Source organism: Lipomyces chichibuensis, assembly GCF_038497645.1.
Source record: "Lipomyces chichibuensis strain CBS 12929 unplaced genomic scaffold V1513scaffold_8, whole genome shotgun sequence".
In the NCBI taxonomy this organism is placed as follows: Eukaryota; Fungi; Ascomycota; class Lipomycetes; order Lipomycetales; family Lipomycetaceae; genus Lipomyces; species Lipomyces chichibuensis.
In genome coordinates this window covers 151,602-165,733 of record NW_027117460.1, presented here as the reverse complement: position 1 = coordinate 165,733, position 14,132 = coordinate 151,602, and the positions used below count along the sequence as shown (strand labels likewise).

The window sequence follows — 14,132 nt, the reverse complement described above, 5'->3', positions numbered from 1 at the left end:
AAAGCTCGGAAACGTGCTTCACTAGGTACTGATGTAGATTTGACCGTAGGGAGGCTCGCGACCGTATTCAGTGAGCTTAATGATCAACATAATGTGCATCCTGATGAACAGCCTGAAGTTAATAGGCAGCGCGCTCCACCTCGCTGCAGTGGCTGTCGTAATCTTGGACATACTATACGGAAATTTCCTGGTAAATAGCTATATTCAGCTCTAGCTAGTATAATTTAACTACGTGGTCATTGATGCTGGCTCATTTAGTATTTGGTGATGGTGGAACTGGCCGGTTCGATGGTGCGGCCGGTTCGATGGGGAAATACAGTGTTAAGTTCGGCCCTGAAACTTTGGTGAGTTAGACTCCCAGTGGAGTACCGGCCATTCGATCTTATCTCTAAGGTCCGGCAGGCTACATCAAAGATTGATTCTTAGCAGACACGCTCTTCCAACGGCATTATGTTTAGATCGTCCACCACTCCTTCTGCAATTGAAGCACTTATCAGTATGTGCTGCTTATATTTATTGAGAGCCAATTTGGCAGTTGGCCGTGGGCTGACGTAACATCTTATCGCACAGACAAAGCTACGGACGAGAATCTGACCAGCGAGAACTGGGAATACATTCTTGCGGTATGCGACAAAGTCAATGTGTCGCCAGAAAATGGGTGAGAAATATAAGCTTGAAGTTGGTTTGCAGAATTTACAGTAGACTGATTAGCTTAACATAATAGAGCAAAGGAAGCTGTGTCAGCGCTACAAAAGCGGGTCGGACATCGATCGGCAAATGTGCAATTATATGCGTTGACAGTGAGTATTAAGAGGCAGTTCTTTATTGGCAGCCATTGTGTCGCTAACGAGAGTATAGCTCGCAGACTCGTTAGCACAGAATTGTGGTACGAAGGCCCATCGAGAGCTTGCCTCTCGATCATTTACGCAGGCACTCTTGCGGATGGCATCAGATAAGGTTAGCAAACTCTATTAAGTATATATTATTGGAATAAGATGCTAATATCTCGAAAAGAGTGTGCATAACAGCGTGAAGTCACGCCTGATTGAAGTCATGGAAGAACTGGTTAAGGTTTTCCAAGGTGATTCATCCTTCAGTTTGATGTCGGACACACTAGATCAAGTGAAGACAATGAGTAAGATCGGATGTGATACAAATGTTGGGTCAGTTAATTGTTAATAGGTTGTAGACCCTACCATAAAAGCGCCGGAGAAGCCCCGGGAGCCACCCGTCAAACACCAGGAGACTAAGGAGGATGACGAACTGCAGATGGTTCTGGCGTTATCTCTGCAGGAGAGCAAGGCAAAGGAGGAGCGAGACGCAAAGAGCAAGCAAGAGGAGGAGGAAAAGAAGAAGATGAAAGCAAGCAATGGATATGATAGTCTAACTGGAGGGCTTGATCCCAACGCGACCATTTCTCGTGTTCGCGCTCTTTACGATCTCACTACGACAGAACCTGGTGAGCTATCATTCCGGAAAGGCGATGTTATTTTTGTCCTGGAGTCTGTCTATCCAAACTGGTGGAGGGGCTCATTGCGTGGCGAAGTTGGCATCTTCCCTCTCAACTACGTGATACCAATGCCGGACACTAGCCCAGAAGACGCTCGGCAGGAAGCGGATGAAGAAGCGCAGGTGTTTTCCGAAGCTGATAGTATTGACCGCTTGCTCTCGATCCTGTCCAGTCCGAGTGCGTCGGCGTTGGATTCGGACGAGCTTGAGCATGTATATAAGGCATCCATGGCTGTGAAACCTCATCTTATCAAGCTCATTGATCGATATGCCCAACAGAAGGAAGAAATGCTAGATCTCACCCAGCGGTTCACTGCTGCGATGCAGAAATACGAGGGATTTATTGATTCGCATGTCCGGCAGTTCCAACCTCCACAACAACAACGCTATCAACCGCCTCAGCAGTTCCAGTCGTCGTATCATCCGTATGATGGCCAGTATGCATCGAAGTATTAGTGATTTCTCTATTCAGTAATTAATGTGTGTGAGGTGATGTATGATATGAATTTTTGGAGTTTTGGGACTGTAATGGGACAAGGCACACCTTCGAATTTATGCATGTCAAATTAAGTGAAGCCAAAGTATAGAATGCATTTCATGGATGTATATTGGATATTTTCATAAATTAATTATACCGGCCATTGATTGTAGGGCTAGTAAGCAACTCTTAATTCAATGCATCCATCTCGCGCAATTTAGATATGCATTGCAATTTGATATCATTAATTTCAGTAATAAGGCACCAGAAGTCGATATTTCTTGTAAATTAAATCAGTTGCCAGGTTTTTCTCGAAAACCGACATTGTAGGTTTAGCTAACCTACGGGTGAAATGGTCGATTACTTCTTCTGGATGTCCATTAATAAATAACAATAAGTTATATCAGTAACAACTCGCCTATCATATATAATCGATTTAAAAAGTAACAGATAAACTGTAACGGTAACCCGAACCCAGCTCATGCCTGGTTTTCGCTATTGTAACTCCAAATTAAGGCGTCAGAGGGGGGCATTGGGTTTGGGCTTGCAAGTGTACCTTCAAGAGCCTAAGCTTCCAAGAGACGCAATATTGCTGGTTCATTCAGTGAGTCAATAATAGATGTCCTGAGACGTGATTGAATTCTGTTATTCAGTAAACATTATAACTCAGAGACAATATTAAATATATAATATAGGGAGGAGCGTTGTGGCGAAGACGAGTGGGGCTGCGCACGTAAGCTCTGGGAGCCAAATTAAGTGACGCGTAGGCTTGTGGCTGATGGGCGTGTGACGTATATGCTCCTTACTCTCTACTGAACTGCCTGCAGGCACATCGTAAGATCTAACTGTCAACAGTTGCACTCTCAAATATTTTTGCTTCCGTCATCTATATATTTTGCGTTTGCCCGTGGACTATCTACCATCTGTCATCTTCCACGAACGAAAGCCAATACCCATCGATCACTAAATATTTCAAGTGGTGCTAACCTCCGTGCGGCGTCGCCGTTACAATAATCCCCCGCTACTTTAAACTGCGTGAAGCATTGAATTTGTCATCTCTCCAACAATCTGCCGACTTTGCGTACCAGCATCCCTTGCATCAACACACAATGTTTCGCTCTTCTAGTCCGACTTCGATTGAAGAGGCCATCAGTATGTCATCTCTTTATTTGCGAGTCATGTCCGCGACTCTAGTGATCTGTCGGGTTTCTAACTGTCCTTTTCCTACCAGACAAGGCAACCGATGAGAATTTGACCAGTGAAAATTGGGAATATATCCTTGAAGTGTGTGACGAAGTGAACGAATCTCCGGAGGATGGGTATGTCTGCCACAGCCGTGAGCTGGTCTCCGGCTAAGCTGATTCATTTCGAGATGATCGCTAATATCATGGTTCACGTAGATCCAAAGCTGCGGTCACCGTCCTTCAGAAGCGGCTCGCACATCGATCCGCTAATGTACAACTATATACGCTAACTGTACGTTGTCAATTATCAGCTCTTCGCATGCTCGATTTTTCTAACGTCATAGTGTAGCTCGCAAACTCTTTAGCGCAGAACTGCGGCACTAAAATGCATAGAGAGCTCGCGTCGCGTGCCTTCACGCAGACATTGATTCGTATGGCGACAGATAGAGTGCGTGTTTTATATTCTCGGTACCTAATTCGAATTTTATTGCTAATTTTCGCAAATGCAGACTGTGCATGCCACCGTCAAGTCACGGTTGCTAGAAGTTATGGAAGGGCTTGTGAGAGTGTTTAGACATGACCCGTCTCTTGATATTATGGCGGACGCCTTAGTCCAGGTCAAAACGCTTAGTACGTTTCCAACTATTTAGTGGGCGAGCTTTACTGATTAATAGTAGACCCTCGATTACACGCACCAGAAAAACCACAGAAACCTCCGATTCAGCGAATGCAGACATCTGAGGATGAAGAACTCCAAATGGTTCTCGCTCTCTCGCTTCAGGAGAGCAAACAGAAAGAAGAGATAGAGACCAAGCAGCGGCAAGAAGAAGTAGAACGGCAGAACGTGGCAGCATTCAAGGAAGAATCTACCACGGTTAATGACACTGCAGAAAATACTGCACAGGCACCAGCAGCCACAACTGATCCAGCATCGTCGGTCAATCGAGTTCGCGCGCTCTATGACTTGACAACTACTGAGCCTGGCGAGCTTTCGTTCCGTCGTGGTGACGTCATATTTGTTATGGAATCGGTGTATCAGGACTGGTGGAAGGGCTCCCTTCGTGGGCAGGTTGGAATTTTCCCTCTTAATTATGTCACGCCGATCAAGGAGCCAACGCCGGAGGATATTCAGCGTGACGCGGATGAGGAAGCGAAGGTCTTTGCGGAGTCAGCGAACATTGAGCGTCTCCTGGCATTGCTGTCGAGTCAGGATGCTATCGAAAATGTGGACTCCATGGAGATGGAGAATCTGTACAAAACAGCCATGTCTATCCGACCAACCCTTATCAGGCTTATCGACAAATATGCTTTGCGCAAAGAAGAAATGGTCGACTTGAACAATCGATTTACTGCTGCTGCCAACAAATACGAGACATCCGTCAATTCGTATATTCGGGAATACCAGTCACCCAGACTCCCAAATATTTCCGCTCCTGCTCCCTATGCTACCTCATCGCCGGTAGATCTTCTCGCGACATCGGCGATAAGTCCCATTGCTCCGTCGTCGAGCCAGACACCGTTCTCGTCCGCTAGACCGGCACCATATCAAGCACCCACGCCCCACCCACTGGCAGATCAGACTCCCTATGCACCCTTCATCCAGACTTCGCTGCCGCCGACGACTGGTCAGGCTCCGTACTCAACAGTCTCGGGCCAGCAACTTTATTCGCCAACTCCCGATAATAACCCATTTCCATCAACCTCTAATAACATCCCTTATCCCTCGACGACAAATAATAATCCCTATTACCCTAGCGCGTCTTATCCAACAACAAATACAGCTACGACGGCGCCAAACGGATCATCTGCTGCGCCACCTCAAGCGTTCGCCGGGTATCCAGATGTGTCGTCATTCGCATCTCGCCGTTGAAGTCCGTTGACCAAGTATGATCAAAGTCTGTTCTTGGATCAAGTTAGATAGGATGTAATGTCTTTTGGGTAGTAATATTTATTGATTTCCATAATGTCTTCGTTGTTTGCTATTGGCGCGATATATGTCCTCGTTTGAATATGTGTTATTTGATAAACTCCATTTAATACATTGGTTGTTTTAATTTTGTCCGATCGGAAGCATACTCGCATATAATCTCTATCAGGATCGATTTTGCAGTGGAAGTGTAAGTACCTTAATACTACTTTCAGCACATTGTCGCTTTCATAATTACACAGCCGACAAATGGAACGGAGACTTTACAAATATACCCTGATAGCAGTAATATAAAGTACAGATAGGTAAAACAACCGCCCTATATCGCCATATACAATAATGAAATCGTTCACAATTATAAATCCAATAAAAAAAATTTCGCTCGGCATTCTCGCCCCGGGATTTACAAACCAATTTATCTCTGAACCGCAATTCCCATTTGCAACGCCCCTGGGCATGTGGACCCAATTCCCCGGAATGTACCCTGATACCGCTTCCAATCCTTACTCCGATATTTCGCCCGTACTAAACACAACAAGAGTGATAGAGAGCACTTATTAACAAAGTTAACAATACGCCGGAAAACATTGCAATTCCGCTCACAAATGATTGACCGAGTGTGGAGTTAGCAAACAATAAACGAATCAAAAGAAGAAAACGACGACTAGAAGCATTAAATGATGACCCATTCGACGTTCTTTCCTTCTGGAGTAGTCGATACTTCCGCACGGATCATTTCGTCCGCATTGGATATTGAGGTTTCACCCACAACTGTGCCCTCCTGTGGCGCAGTGACATATTGTCCTGGCCATGACTTTGCTGGCTGCGGCGTGGGTGAATGCGAAACATTCTCCTTGGAATCAGTTTCTAAACTAGATAACTCATCTATCTCCTTCGTACTAGCAGTCGACGATGCACTCGGCTTCCGTGCCCACAATCGCGAAACTAATGCTAGGCTTCGAGAATAGTATGATGTGGATATCCCAAGATCTCCTTGTGATTTCTCGGTGGCATCACCCGCACCCGCGGAAGGCTGGGTTACCTCCATATCGATGGCTCCTCCAGAGGCAGTCACAGCGGCAGTAGCAGCGCTTTCAACAAACGTGGCAGCAGCATTGCCAAACATTGTTGCGATCACATCTGTGGAGGGCACACCGGCCGCAGCACCGCCCAAAACTCCGGCGCCTGTAGGTGACGTAACAATATCGACGGACGTCTGATACGCTGCATTGAACAAATTATTTCCAATACTCAAAATTCTGCGATAAGTAGACACTCCCGATATCGTAGACGAAGGTATAGTACCGTTGCCTTCAATTGTCTAAGGAGAATCATTAGCCTCCATTAAATTTCATGTTTCACACGCAACTGCTGGGGCTAAACTCTATTAGGCATAGCTGAACCAACGCAAATGCCGGCTGACCACACAGAAAAACCCTAATACACAGTGACCGCAGCACAGACGCACCGAAGCCCAACTAGCAGCGGGAACGATTGCGTCTGCCCCGACTCTGCTCAGCTAGAGTCCGGGGTAGGCCCATATAGAGGCCAATTACGCGAACCTCAGCCGTGGACTTGTCTTTCATCTCGTTGGCACATCCAGGAACACTGTACGTAGTTTCGCAAATGCCTGGCACAGAGATCATATAGACCTCAGAAAATTAGAGCAAACTTGCTTACCTCGCTCTGCTGAGATCGGACACTTTGCAATCCCGCATCATTAACTTTAACGTCCACGTTCTTGTCGCCAGTAATCATAATCACAATTATGCACTTGATATACTCGATTGATGTATTGAGTAGTTCGAGTCCGCCGGTTTTCGCTTTGTCCTGAGCAGTGCTTACTAGTGTTTCGATTTCTTGCTCGTGGGATGATATTGCAGGCTCAATATAAGTATAATAGACGTAATTAGCGCCCTACAAATGCAATGTGGTTAATATCCGCTACCAAATTACGTTAATAAACATAAAATGTACCTGAGACTGCGGCATTACCAGCCAAAGCATGAATCCGAATCTGGCAAAGTGGTATAGGGGCAACCTCGTATGGCATTAGCGAGATCCTCAATTTGTAGCATGGAAGCAGAGAGACCTCAACTTACCAGACAAATAAAAAGCCGAACCAAGTTTCGACTGCCGTGACGACGCTGACGACAACCCAATACACTAACCACGGAACAAGTGCATCTTGATCCCGCGACTTCAGCGCCTTGTAAGACGCGTATACAGGATATTGAAATGACACACAGGATCTGCTCCGCCCATTCAAAATTAGCATCGTCTTAACACGCACAGCCTGAGAAGCGGGGAAACGGAAAGTATGTGCTAGGTCACACTTACGAGAGGAACTTCAGGAGAAGACCAAACATCTTGAAAATATAATGAACAGTAAGTATGTCTGCAAAGGCAATCAATGCCAAGATTCAGTATGTAAATCTCTACCGTTCAATAATTCAACGATGTGAGGAATGGAGGTCGACCAACGAGCTGACGATGTGTCAGAGATATGTGAGGTACGTTAGTACGGGGAGACTGATTAATCGCGGCGCCGCGAACAACTCCCAACTGTGTAAAGCCATCGAATAAACGCGTTTACAGCTGCAGCTATTACTGTGATTACTTAGTTATGCATTCACGTGATACCCCACTCACGTTATGGCCCATAATAATGAAGCAGCACCCAATCGTCACAATTAATTGCTCGCCAGACTGTGGTCGACGTATCATAGTAGGAAAGATTGATTGTGACATCACCCATATAGATAAAATTTAATGTATAACGTACTTTTGATTTAATCTTATGCGGGTGAAACGTGTTCGGCGGGATCATCAATTGGATTTCGACTATGCGCGCTGGGAGTTTCAACATCGGATTTATCAATTAATTAGTGTTCCAAATTAGGATATCTAGCAGCGAAACTCGTATATAAGTGAGTTGCGGTATCGCAAGGGTGCATTTAAAGGCTAGGCATTACAGATAATCTTAATAGTAGCCTCAATAAAGCATCCTTGTTTAGGCAGCTCTATGTCCTCGCGACTGCAGACGCGTTTGCAAGAGTCGAGTACCTTTTCCTCAGGTCTAACACCTTGACGCCAACACATTCAAGAAACGTAATTATTGAAAACCAAATGAAAGTCCCTTGTCAACTAAGAATATGTACAAATGCAATGCCTATGGGCTATCTATCGTCTACCGTACACCTAAAACGTGCTAAGCTTGTAGGGATACTCCCACGACTGATCCTTGCGTTTCCACAATTTTCTTTTCTTCTTTGTCACGGCATGCTCAACAAATTGCTCCACACATATATCTTTCTTAAATTTTCTAATAAATCGTGGATCCCACAACTCTGAGGCAATTCCCAAATCTTTGCAACAGCGCATTAGAGCATTGCTCTTGCAACCCTCAGTTGCTGTAGAGATGTTGTTCGCGTCAAAGTACTCTTGCTCACCGCGAGCGATACTAACCAATCTAAATAAGTAGTGTTAGTCAATGTATGCCGTTTTCATACGGAGAAGATCCTTACCTGCCGTGACAAACAAGGGCGTACTCCCGAGTAACCAGCTTAGGAGTAATGATGGTCTCTCCCCTAGGAGCAAGCCCCCATCCACCAGGTCCGAAAGCCTTGTTCAAGATCCTTCGATATTTGATTTCCGGCAAATACAAAATACCGTCTAAATTACAAGGAAAGTTAGGCTTCGCTGTCTTGCATATGATAAATCCGCCTAGAGTCAGTGGTTACCTGGCTTGATTTCGACATCGTCTGGATCCACTTCTTTCATCAGAATATCTGCAATCTCTGGAGCAAATGCTTCAACGCTGAGGCCATGATATGACCTCGTCCAATCAACCTTGTCTGGAGACACTTTCTCGTCGAGTATCACTGGCGCATCGTTCAGTTCGAAGCCACCATCGGACAGTGATTCTTCTGTCTCCATGGTTGAATTCAGAGAGTCCTGAAACTTTTTGGGTGTCGTAGATATTCCGCGTCGTTGCGTTACTATCCTCGACATACACCATACAGGAGCGCGTAAACGATATGGTGATCGTAATAAAAGCAACCGCGGTAGTCCAATGCTAGACATCGTATAATCTCTAGACAAGAATACAACGATATATAATACAAGCCAATATTATAAAGCTAAGTCTGTAAGATAGAGAGGAGAATAGATACAATAAAATTTCGTAAACCAATGCATCCATTTCAGGAATTCCAAGGCGTCAGCGACGCGAATTGACCGCGCCAGACAAATTCAGCCACACAGCATCTGCATATATGCCAAAATATACAATTATCAGTTTTGATTATGGCTGCAACTGCGTTCGAATATTGTTCTTCTTTTGCTCCCAGCATTGTTTGAGAGCTGCCATCTACATGTGTCAAGATGTTTAGAATTCAGTCCTCGAATAATTGAAATGACATATGAAATAAATGAAATGTTGTCGATGATGTGTTATATGCACATATCGAGTCTAGCAGTAGAAAACACCAATATTAGTGGTTTGCTTACCTCTTTCGCACACTTTCTCCAGTCTCTGCCATTGTCCGCGTAACAATCCGTCAAACTCATGTTTTCGGCTATTGCAGTATATGTCAGAGTCATCCTAAGGTGTGGTTGAGGCGCGAGATTTACATACAGGCACATCCTGTGTCTTCGATTCTCTTGTCCCTGTAGGGATCCGTCAGCCATTAAAAGCTCATCCTGAGAGAACAAGAACCGCGTTATACCACTCATCCGGTTCATTATCAGCTTCCGATGTTTGTTCTGGAAGATTTCGTATTGGCTTGCCGTTGGTGCTCATTGCTGAATGACAGACTACTGAAAATTCTAAACTGTGAAATTCGTTTTGTTGTAACTCTAGTAGCAATGACAAAATTTAGGAACCTGGGTTGCATGAATATCAAAACTCTCAAATTACTGACGCTAGGTCTGGAGCCGCAACTATTATTTATCCGCGACATATCCACAACAATAATTATAACCTTGTCTATCAGCCAGACCCGCACACAGGTTTAATTCTAGGCCGCTGCAAACCACATAATGCTATTTCAGTATCATAAACGTAATTGGACATAATTCCTGGGACCTCAACTCAGCGTGCCAATTTTCATGTAACCATAATATTCATTAATGACGCCAATCGTGTATACGTAAACTTACAAATAGCGAAATCCAAAGCACACAAATGCAAGCTAAATTCAATACCGATGCAAAAGAAACCCAAAGTGAAAAACAGTCAATACAAGTATATCAAAAACCTAGAGCATAGTTCCAGTTTCTATCGCATCATGAATAAAATTGTAAAAAGGCAGGAAATTAAACTCATAGCCAAAGTTCCTCGCAGCACGTTACGTCCGATGAGTGAAAATGATGCACTGCAGGTTGCACATTGGTAGCCTGTGAAATAATATTAGCAACGGCCATCTAGCAGGCACAGATCAACATACTATTTAATGGCGTGTACGGTTGGGGGGTGTATACTCCAAAAACTAAGTTATTATATGGGGCAAGATATCCAGGACTAGCAACCGCTGAGGGATTCGAACTGGCGTCATAAATGTACAAGGTGTACTCAGCGCTATCAGAAATTAGCTCAATTAATGGTCTTTTTCAGGTCGGTCAACGTACACTAGGAGCGGGATTGAAGCTGTTTCCTGATAGCCGCTTGTATTCCAAACTACCTGCGTATCTTTCACCGTAAGATTTTCGGCGATAGGATAGTAGTACTTGTTGATACTGCAGTAAGCTTCAACATTGACGGCCGAAGGAGTAACACTAAGAGATGTGTAATTCCATGAGAACGTGGCATATTCTCCAACTTTAATATAAGTCTCTGAGGCGGTAATGGCTGGTGTGATCATAGAAACGCCTCCCGGTGGTGATCGCGGATCAACTGAAATGCTAGAAGAAACAGTTGAGGCACTCGCAGTCATAGTCGCAGTGCTAGTTATGGATGAACGAGATGACGACGCTGTTTTCGTTGAGGACGACACTGCAGAGTTACTTGAAACCGCCGGAAGTTGAGGACCTGCTAAATTATTAGCATTAGCTAGGACAAGATTACAAGAAATGAAGACATGCCATTTCTTGCCGCGAGATCGTGAAGCCGAAGCGGGCTCTCAGAATAAGCTGCGGACAACACTAGGCAGCAGAGAAATATTATTATAGTTAATTTCATGGATGTAGTATATAATTATCTATCAGAAATCTTATGAGATTGTCGAATGAATTCAGTGGATACCTATGAGAGTAAAAGGAGATATCATTGGAGAGTCACTGGAAATCTCCAAACAAATTGGATCCCAAAATAATATCGCCAAATCACGAGTAAACAGCACTAGTGCCAAACAGGGATTAGCGCAGAAAACCAAACTAAGCTTCACTAGCTTAAAATAGGTAGGTTTAGCAATGATAGAAAATATTAGCTATGGTGCGGCTGTCAATTCACGCCGCAGTTAAAAATAGCAGACAGACAGGTGGGTAGCGATCGCCCCATAAAGTGAGGCTAATTGTATCTTTTAAGTGCCCTATTAAGCTTTCTGCTCTTAGTATTCCCACGCCGACTGAGCAGGTAGTATATATGAACACATATGCGGACGAATAGAGTCTACGAAGTTGCTCAGAGTACTGAGATTGGACCGACGAAGAACGGCATAATTCGGTAATAGTCTATTTTTGAGATATACAGAGTGAGTGATTTCTTCACAGCATTATAACATCAGAGATTGTGTATCATGTATATGGTTCCGTGCCGTCTATTACTTGGTTAACCGGCTGCGATTATATTTCTTATGCATATGTGCTCGAAAGTTTGATATTCCATGCATCTATCCGATTCAGAAGGCAACTTTATTACATTCAAAGATGAATCTAACGATATCAAATCTACCTCTAAAACAGTATATATCAAGAACGTTTAGCAAAGTTAAGCCTCCTCCATAAAACCGTTATCATAGAACGTCTAGCAAAGTTAAGCCCCTTCCGTTGTCTTCTCAACATGTTCTGGCTTCATAGCAGGGAACAGAAGGACTTCCCTGATAGAGTGAGAGTTCGTCAAGAACATAGTTAAGCGATCAATGCCTGCACCCCAGCCACCTGTTGGCGGGAGGCCGTACTCTAAAGCTGTGCAGAATGTCTCGTCAATCAATTGAGCCTCATCATCACCTTGATCCTTCTGATGGGCCTGTTCCTCAAATCGCGCGCGCTGGTCAAAGGGATCGTTCAACTCAGTGTAAGCATTCGCGACCTCCTTAGTGGCCACAAACAACTCAAATCGCTCGCAAATGCCAGGAATAGACCTGTGGTACTTCGCAAGCGGTGACATCAGCTGCGGGTGACCGGTAATGAAAGTGGGATTGATGCAAGACACCTCGATGTATTCACCGACAAGTTTGTCCAGCATACGAGCATTCGTCAATGGAGGACTACAAACAATGTTGTGTTTATCCAAAAGACCCTTAAGGAATTCACCAGTTTCAAAAGTTTGTAACTGATCTCCAGGAGGGAACTTGACATTCAACTTCTCCTCCAACGTGCCAATCATATCCAAGCGCTTCCATGGCCGACTGAAGTCGATTTCCAAGGTCTCACCCTCATCTGGACCAGAAGGTTGATACTTAATCTTGTAGTCACCAGTGATTTCCTTAACCATCTCGGAAAAGAGAATCTCAGTTGTCTCCATGAGATCATAAAAATCTGCGTAGGCTTCGTAAAATTCACAAGTAGTGAATTCGGGATTGTGTGTTAAGTCAATACCCTCATTTCGGAACTGTCGACCTATTTCGTAGACTCTCTCAAGACCTCCAACAACGAGCATCTTTAAATAAAGCTCAGGAGCAACGCGCATGAAGAGGTCCATGTTGAGTTCATTGTGGTGAGTGACGAACGGCTTAGCTGTGGCGCCACCAGCAATCATGTTCATCATAGGCGTCTCAACTTCGATGAAGCCCCGACTGTCAAAAAACTTGCGCATATATGTCACGATCTTGGATCGAATAATAAATTTGTCGCGCGTGGTGTTGTTCATGATAAGATCAAGATATCGCTGTCTGAAGCGTGTCTCATGGTCCTTGAAACCATAGCGGTCAGTAGGTAGCATGTGCAGGGACGGCGATAGGAGGACGACCTCCCTGGCGAAGACAGAGACGGTACCCTCGCCACCTCGCTGAGGCTGAGTTCGTCCAGGATAGCCCTTGACACCAATAATGTCGCCTCTGCTCAGGTGCTCGTGCATGGCTGCGAAGTCACCGGTAGCATCTTGAGCTTGACACACAATTTGAATGGATTGACCTTCGGCATGGAGATCGTAAAATTTCAACTTCGATCCCGACTCGCGCTTAACATGAATACGACCAGCAATAGAGAGCTCAACATCGGGAAGCGTTTCACCCCGAGTGAGTATTGAATACTTGGAAATAAACTCATTGAATTTTGTTGAAACGTGGAACTTGTGGGGATAGGGATCAGGATTATGACTCTTGCGTAGAGCCTCGATCTCCCGGCTCCTCAATTTGAAATATTGCTAAAGACAGCTTGAGCATACTGAACAAGTAAACCATAGTCCAGAATAGTAACAGCAACTCACATTGGGGGTTAACTCCTCTTCCTCATCCTTGGGCTTGCCCGCTGGCTTTTTCTCCGCCGCTGTAGCGGCCTTCTCCTTCTGCAGTGGCTATTAATCATCCACTTCGAGATGTGGAACTCCCATGGCAACACGCACCTTTTTGGCTTCCAAAGCACGCTGCTTCTGACGTTTCTTGAGCTCAGTCTTGGACACTTGTTCGCCAGTAACCTCATCAAGGTACGTCTTAGCTAACTGATCAGCAGCAGCAGAGACGGCATCAGTTGGGGCTGATTCGGAAGGCATGTTCTGGTAGATTATACAGTTCAGTAAAATGCAGTTTATCTATAATGGCGACTGAAAATTGCCGTCGTGTTATATCTGATATGTCAACAAGGACTGGTAACCCTAACTGACAAAAGCGAAAAAAATTTTAGATGTGACTAATCTTAAACGCCTTACCCTAAACCG

At 44.7% G+C, this 14,132-nt stretch overlaps 6 protein-coding genes across 6 annotated transcripts; 2 read left to right on the top strand and 4 right to left on the bottom strand.

The window, feature by feature from the left end:
* The first annotated feature begins 315 nt into the window (after positions 1–315).
* Positions 316–2,173, top strand: V1513DRAFT_441134 (uncharacterized protein). Its single transcript, XM_066897473.1, has 6 exons — positions 316–496; positions 571–658; positions 725–800; positions 859–957; positions 1,015–1,135; positions 1,190–2,173. The coding sequence occupies exons 1-6, from the start codon at positions 451–453 to the stop codon at positions 1,963–1,965; spliced, it is 1,206 nt and encodes a 401-aa protein (XP_066754651.1). The 5' UTR covers positions 316–450; the 3' UTR covers positions 1,966–2,173.
* Positions 2,174–2,841: 668 nt separating this feature from the next.
* V1513DRAFT_441130 (uncharacterized protein) lies at positions 2,842–5,296 on the top strand. The gene is made up of 6 exons (XM_066897472.1): positions 2,842–3,139; positions 3,219–3,306; positions 3,388–3,463; positions 3,521–3,619; positions 3,681–3,801; positions 3,849–5,296. Exons 1-6 carry the CDS (start codon positions 3,097–3,099, stop codon positions 5,039–5,041), a joined length of 1,620 nt encoding a protein of 539 aa, XP_066754650.1. The 5' UTR covers positions 2,842–3,096; the 3' UTR covers positions 5,042–5,296.
* A 1,455-nt stretch (positions 5,297–6,751) lies between these two features.
* On the bottom strand, positions 6,752–7,467 carry V1513DRAFT_457581 (TB2/DP1, HVA22 family-domain-containing protein; the record flags this gene model as incomplete). The annotated part of the gene is made up of 4 exons (XM_066899631.1): positions 6,752–7,015; positions 7,076–7,139; positions 7,201–7,350; positions 7,439–7,467. The coding sequence occupies 4 exons, from the start codon at positions 7,465–7,467 to the stop codon at positions 6,752–6,754; spliced, it is 507 nt and encodes a 168-aa protein (XP_066754649.1).
* Positions 7,468–8,133: 666 nt separating this feature from the next.
* On the bottom strand, positions 8,134–9,490 carry V1513DRAFT_310981 (mitochondrial genome maintenance MGM101-domain-containing protein). The gene is made up of 3 exons (XM_066894658.1): positions 8,842–9,490; positions 8,626–8,773; positions 8,134–8,570 (listed from the first exon to the last, which is right to left on the bottom strand). Exons 1-3 carry the CDS (start codon positions 9,182–9,184, stop codon positions 8,300–8,302), a joined length of 762 nt encoding a protein of 253 aa, XP_066754648.1. The 5' UTR covers positions 9,185–9,490; the 3' UTR covers positions 8,134–8,299.
* A 514-nt stretch (positions 9,491–10,004) lies between these two features.
* Positions 10,005–11,416, bottom strand: V1513DRAFT_478278 (uncharacterized protein). Its single transcript, XM_066900267.1, has 4 exons — positions 11,183–11,416; positions 10,730–11,129; positions 10,549–10,679; positions 10,005–10,498 (listed from the first exon to the last, which is right to left on the bottom strand). The coding sequence occupies exons 1-4, from the start codon at positions 11,277–11,279 to the stop codon at positions 10,380–10,382; spliced, it is 747 nt and encodes a 248-aa protein (XP_066754647.1). The 5' UTR covers positions 11,280–11,416; the 3' UTR covers positions 10,005–10,379.
* A 363-nt stretch (positions 11,417–11,779) lies between these two features.
* Positions 11,780–14,068, bottom strand: V1513DRAFT_441115 (uncharacterized protein). The gene is made up of 3 exons (XM_066897471.1): positions 13,821–14,068; positions 13,686–13,763; positions 11,780–13,622 (listed from the first exon to the last, which is right to left on the bottom strand). Exons 1-3 carry the CDS (start codon positions 13,965–13,967, stop codon positions 12,072–12,074), a joined length of 1,776 nt encoding a protein of 591 aa, XP_066754646.1. The 5' UTR covers positions 13,968–14,068; the 3' UTR covers positions 11,780–12,071.
* Positions 14,069–14,132: the final 64 nt, after the last annotated feature.

Bases quoted from the DNA above. Each gene is read 5' to 3' on its own strand.
- V1513DRAFT_441134 (XM_066897473.1), top strand. From the start codon at position 451: ATGTTTAGATCGTCCACCACTCCTTCTGCAATTGAAGCACTTATCA. The intron at 497-570 runs GTATGTGCTGCT...CTTATCGCACAG, and splicing joins TGCAATTGAAGCACTTATCA to ACAAAGCTACGGACGAGAAT. The intron at 801-858 runs GTGAGTATTAAG...ACGAGAGTATAG, and splicing joins TGCAATTATATGCGTTGACA to CTCGCAGACTCGTTAGCACA.
- V1513DRAFT_478278 (XM_066900267.1), bottom strand. From the start codon at position 11,279: ATGAAATTAACTATAATAATATTTCTCTGCTGCCTAGTGTTGTCCGCA. The intron at 11,130-11,182 runs GCATGTCTTCAT...ATAATTTAGCAG, and splicing joins CGATCTCGCGGCAAGAAATG to GTCCTCAACTTCCGGCGGTT. The intron at 10,680-10,729 runs GTACGTTGACCG...AATTTCTGATAG, and splicing joins GCTTCAATCCCGCTCCTAGT to CGCTGAGTACACCTTGTACA.
- V1513DRAFT_441115 (XM_066897471.1), bottom strand. From the start codon at position 13,967: ATGCCTTCCGAATCAGCCCCAACTGATGCCGTCTCTGCTGCTGCTGAT. The intron at 13,764-13,820 runs GTGCGTGTTGCC...TAGCCACTGCAG, and splicing joins GTGCTTTGGAAGCCAAAAAG to AAGGAGAAGGCCGCTACAGC. The intron at 13,623-13,685 runs GTGAGTTGCTGT...AGCTGTCTTTAG, and splicing joins AAGAGGAGTTAACCCCCAAT to CAATATTTCAAATTGAGGAG.
- V1513DRAFT_441130 (XM_066897472.1), top strand. From the start codon at position 3,097: ATGTTTCGCTCTTCTAGTCCGACTTCGATTGAAGAGGCCATCA. The intron at 3,307-3,387 runs GTATGTCTGCCA...TGGTTCACGTAG, and splicing joins AACGAATCTCCGGAGGATGG to ATCCAAAGCTGCGGTCACCG. The intron at 3,464-3,520 runs GTACGTTGTCAA...GTCATAGTGTAG, and splicing joins TACAACTATATACGCTAACT to CTCGCAAACTCTTTAGCGCA.
- V1513DRAFT_310981 (XM_066894658.1), bottom strand. From the start codon at position 9,184: ATGTCTAGCATTGGACTACCGCGGTTGCTTTTATTACGATCACCATAT. The intron at 8,774-8,841 runs GTAACCACTGAC...CTTGTAATTTAG, and splicing joins CGATGTCGAAATCAAGCCAG to ACGGTATTTTGTATTTGCCG. The intron at 8,571-8,625 runs GTAAGGATCTTC...CTACTTATTTAG, and splicing joins GCCCTTGTTTGTCACGGCAG to ATTGGTTAGTATCGCTCGCG.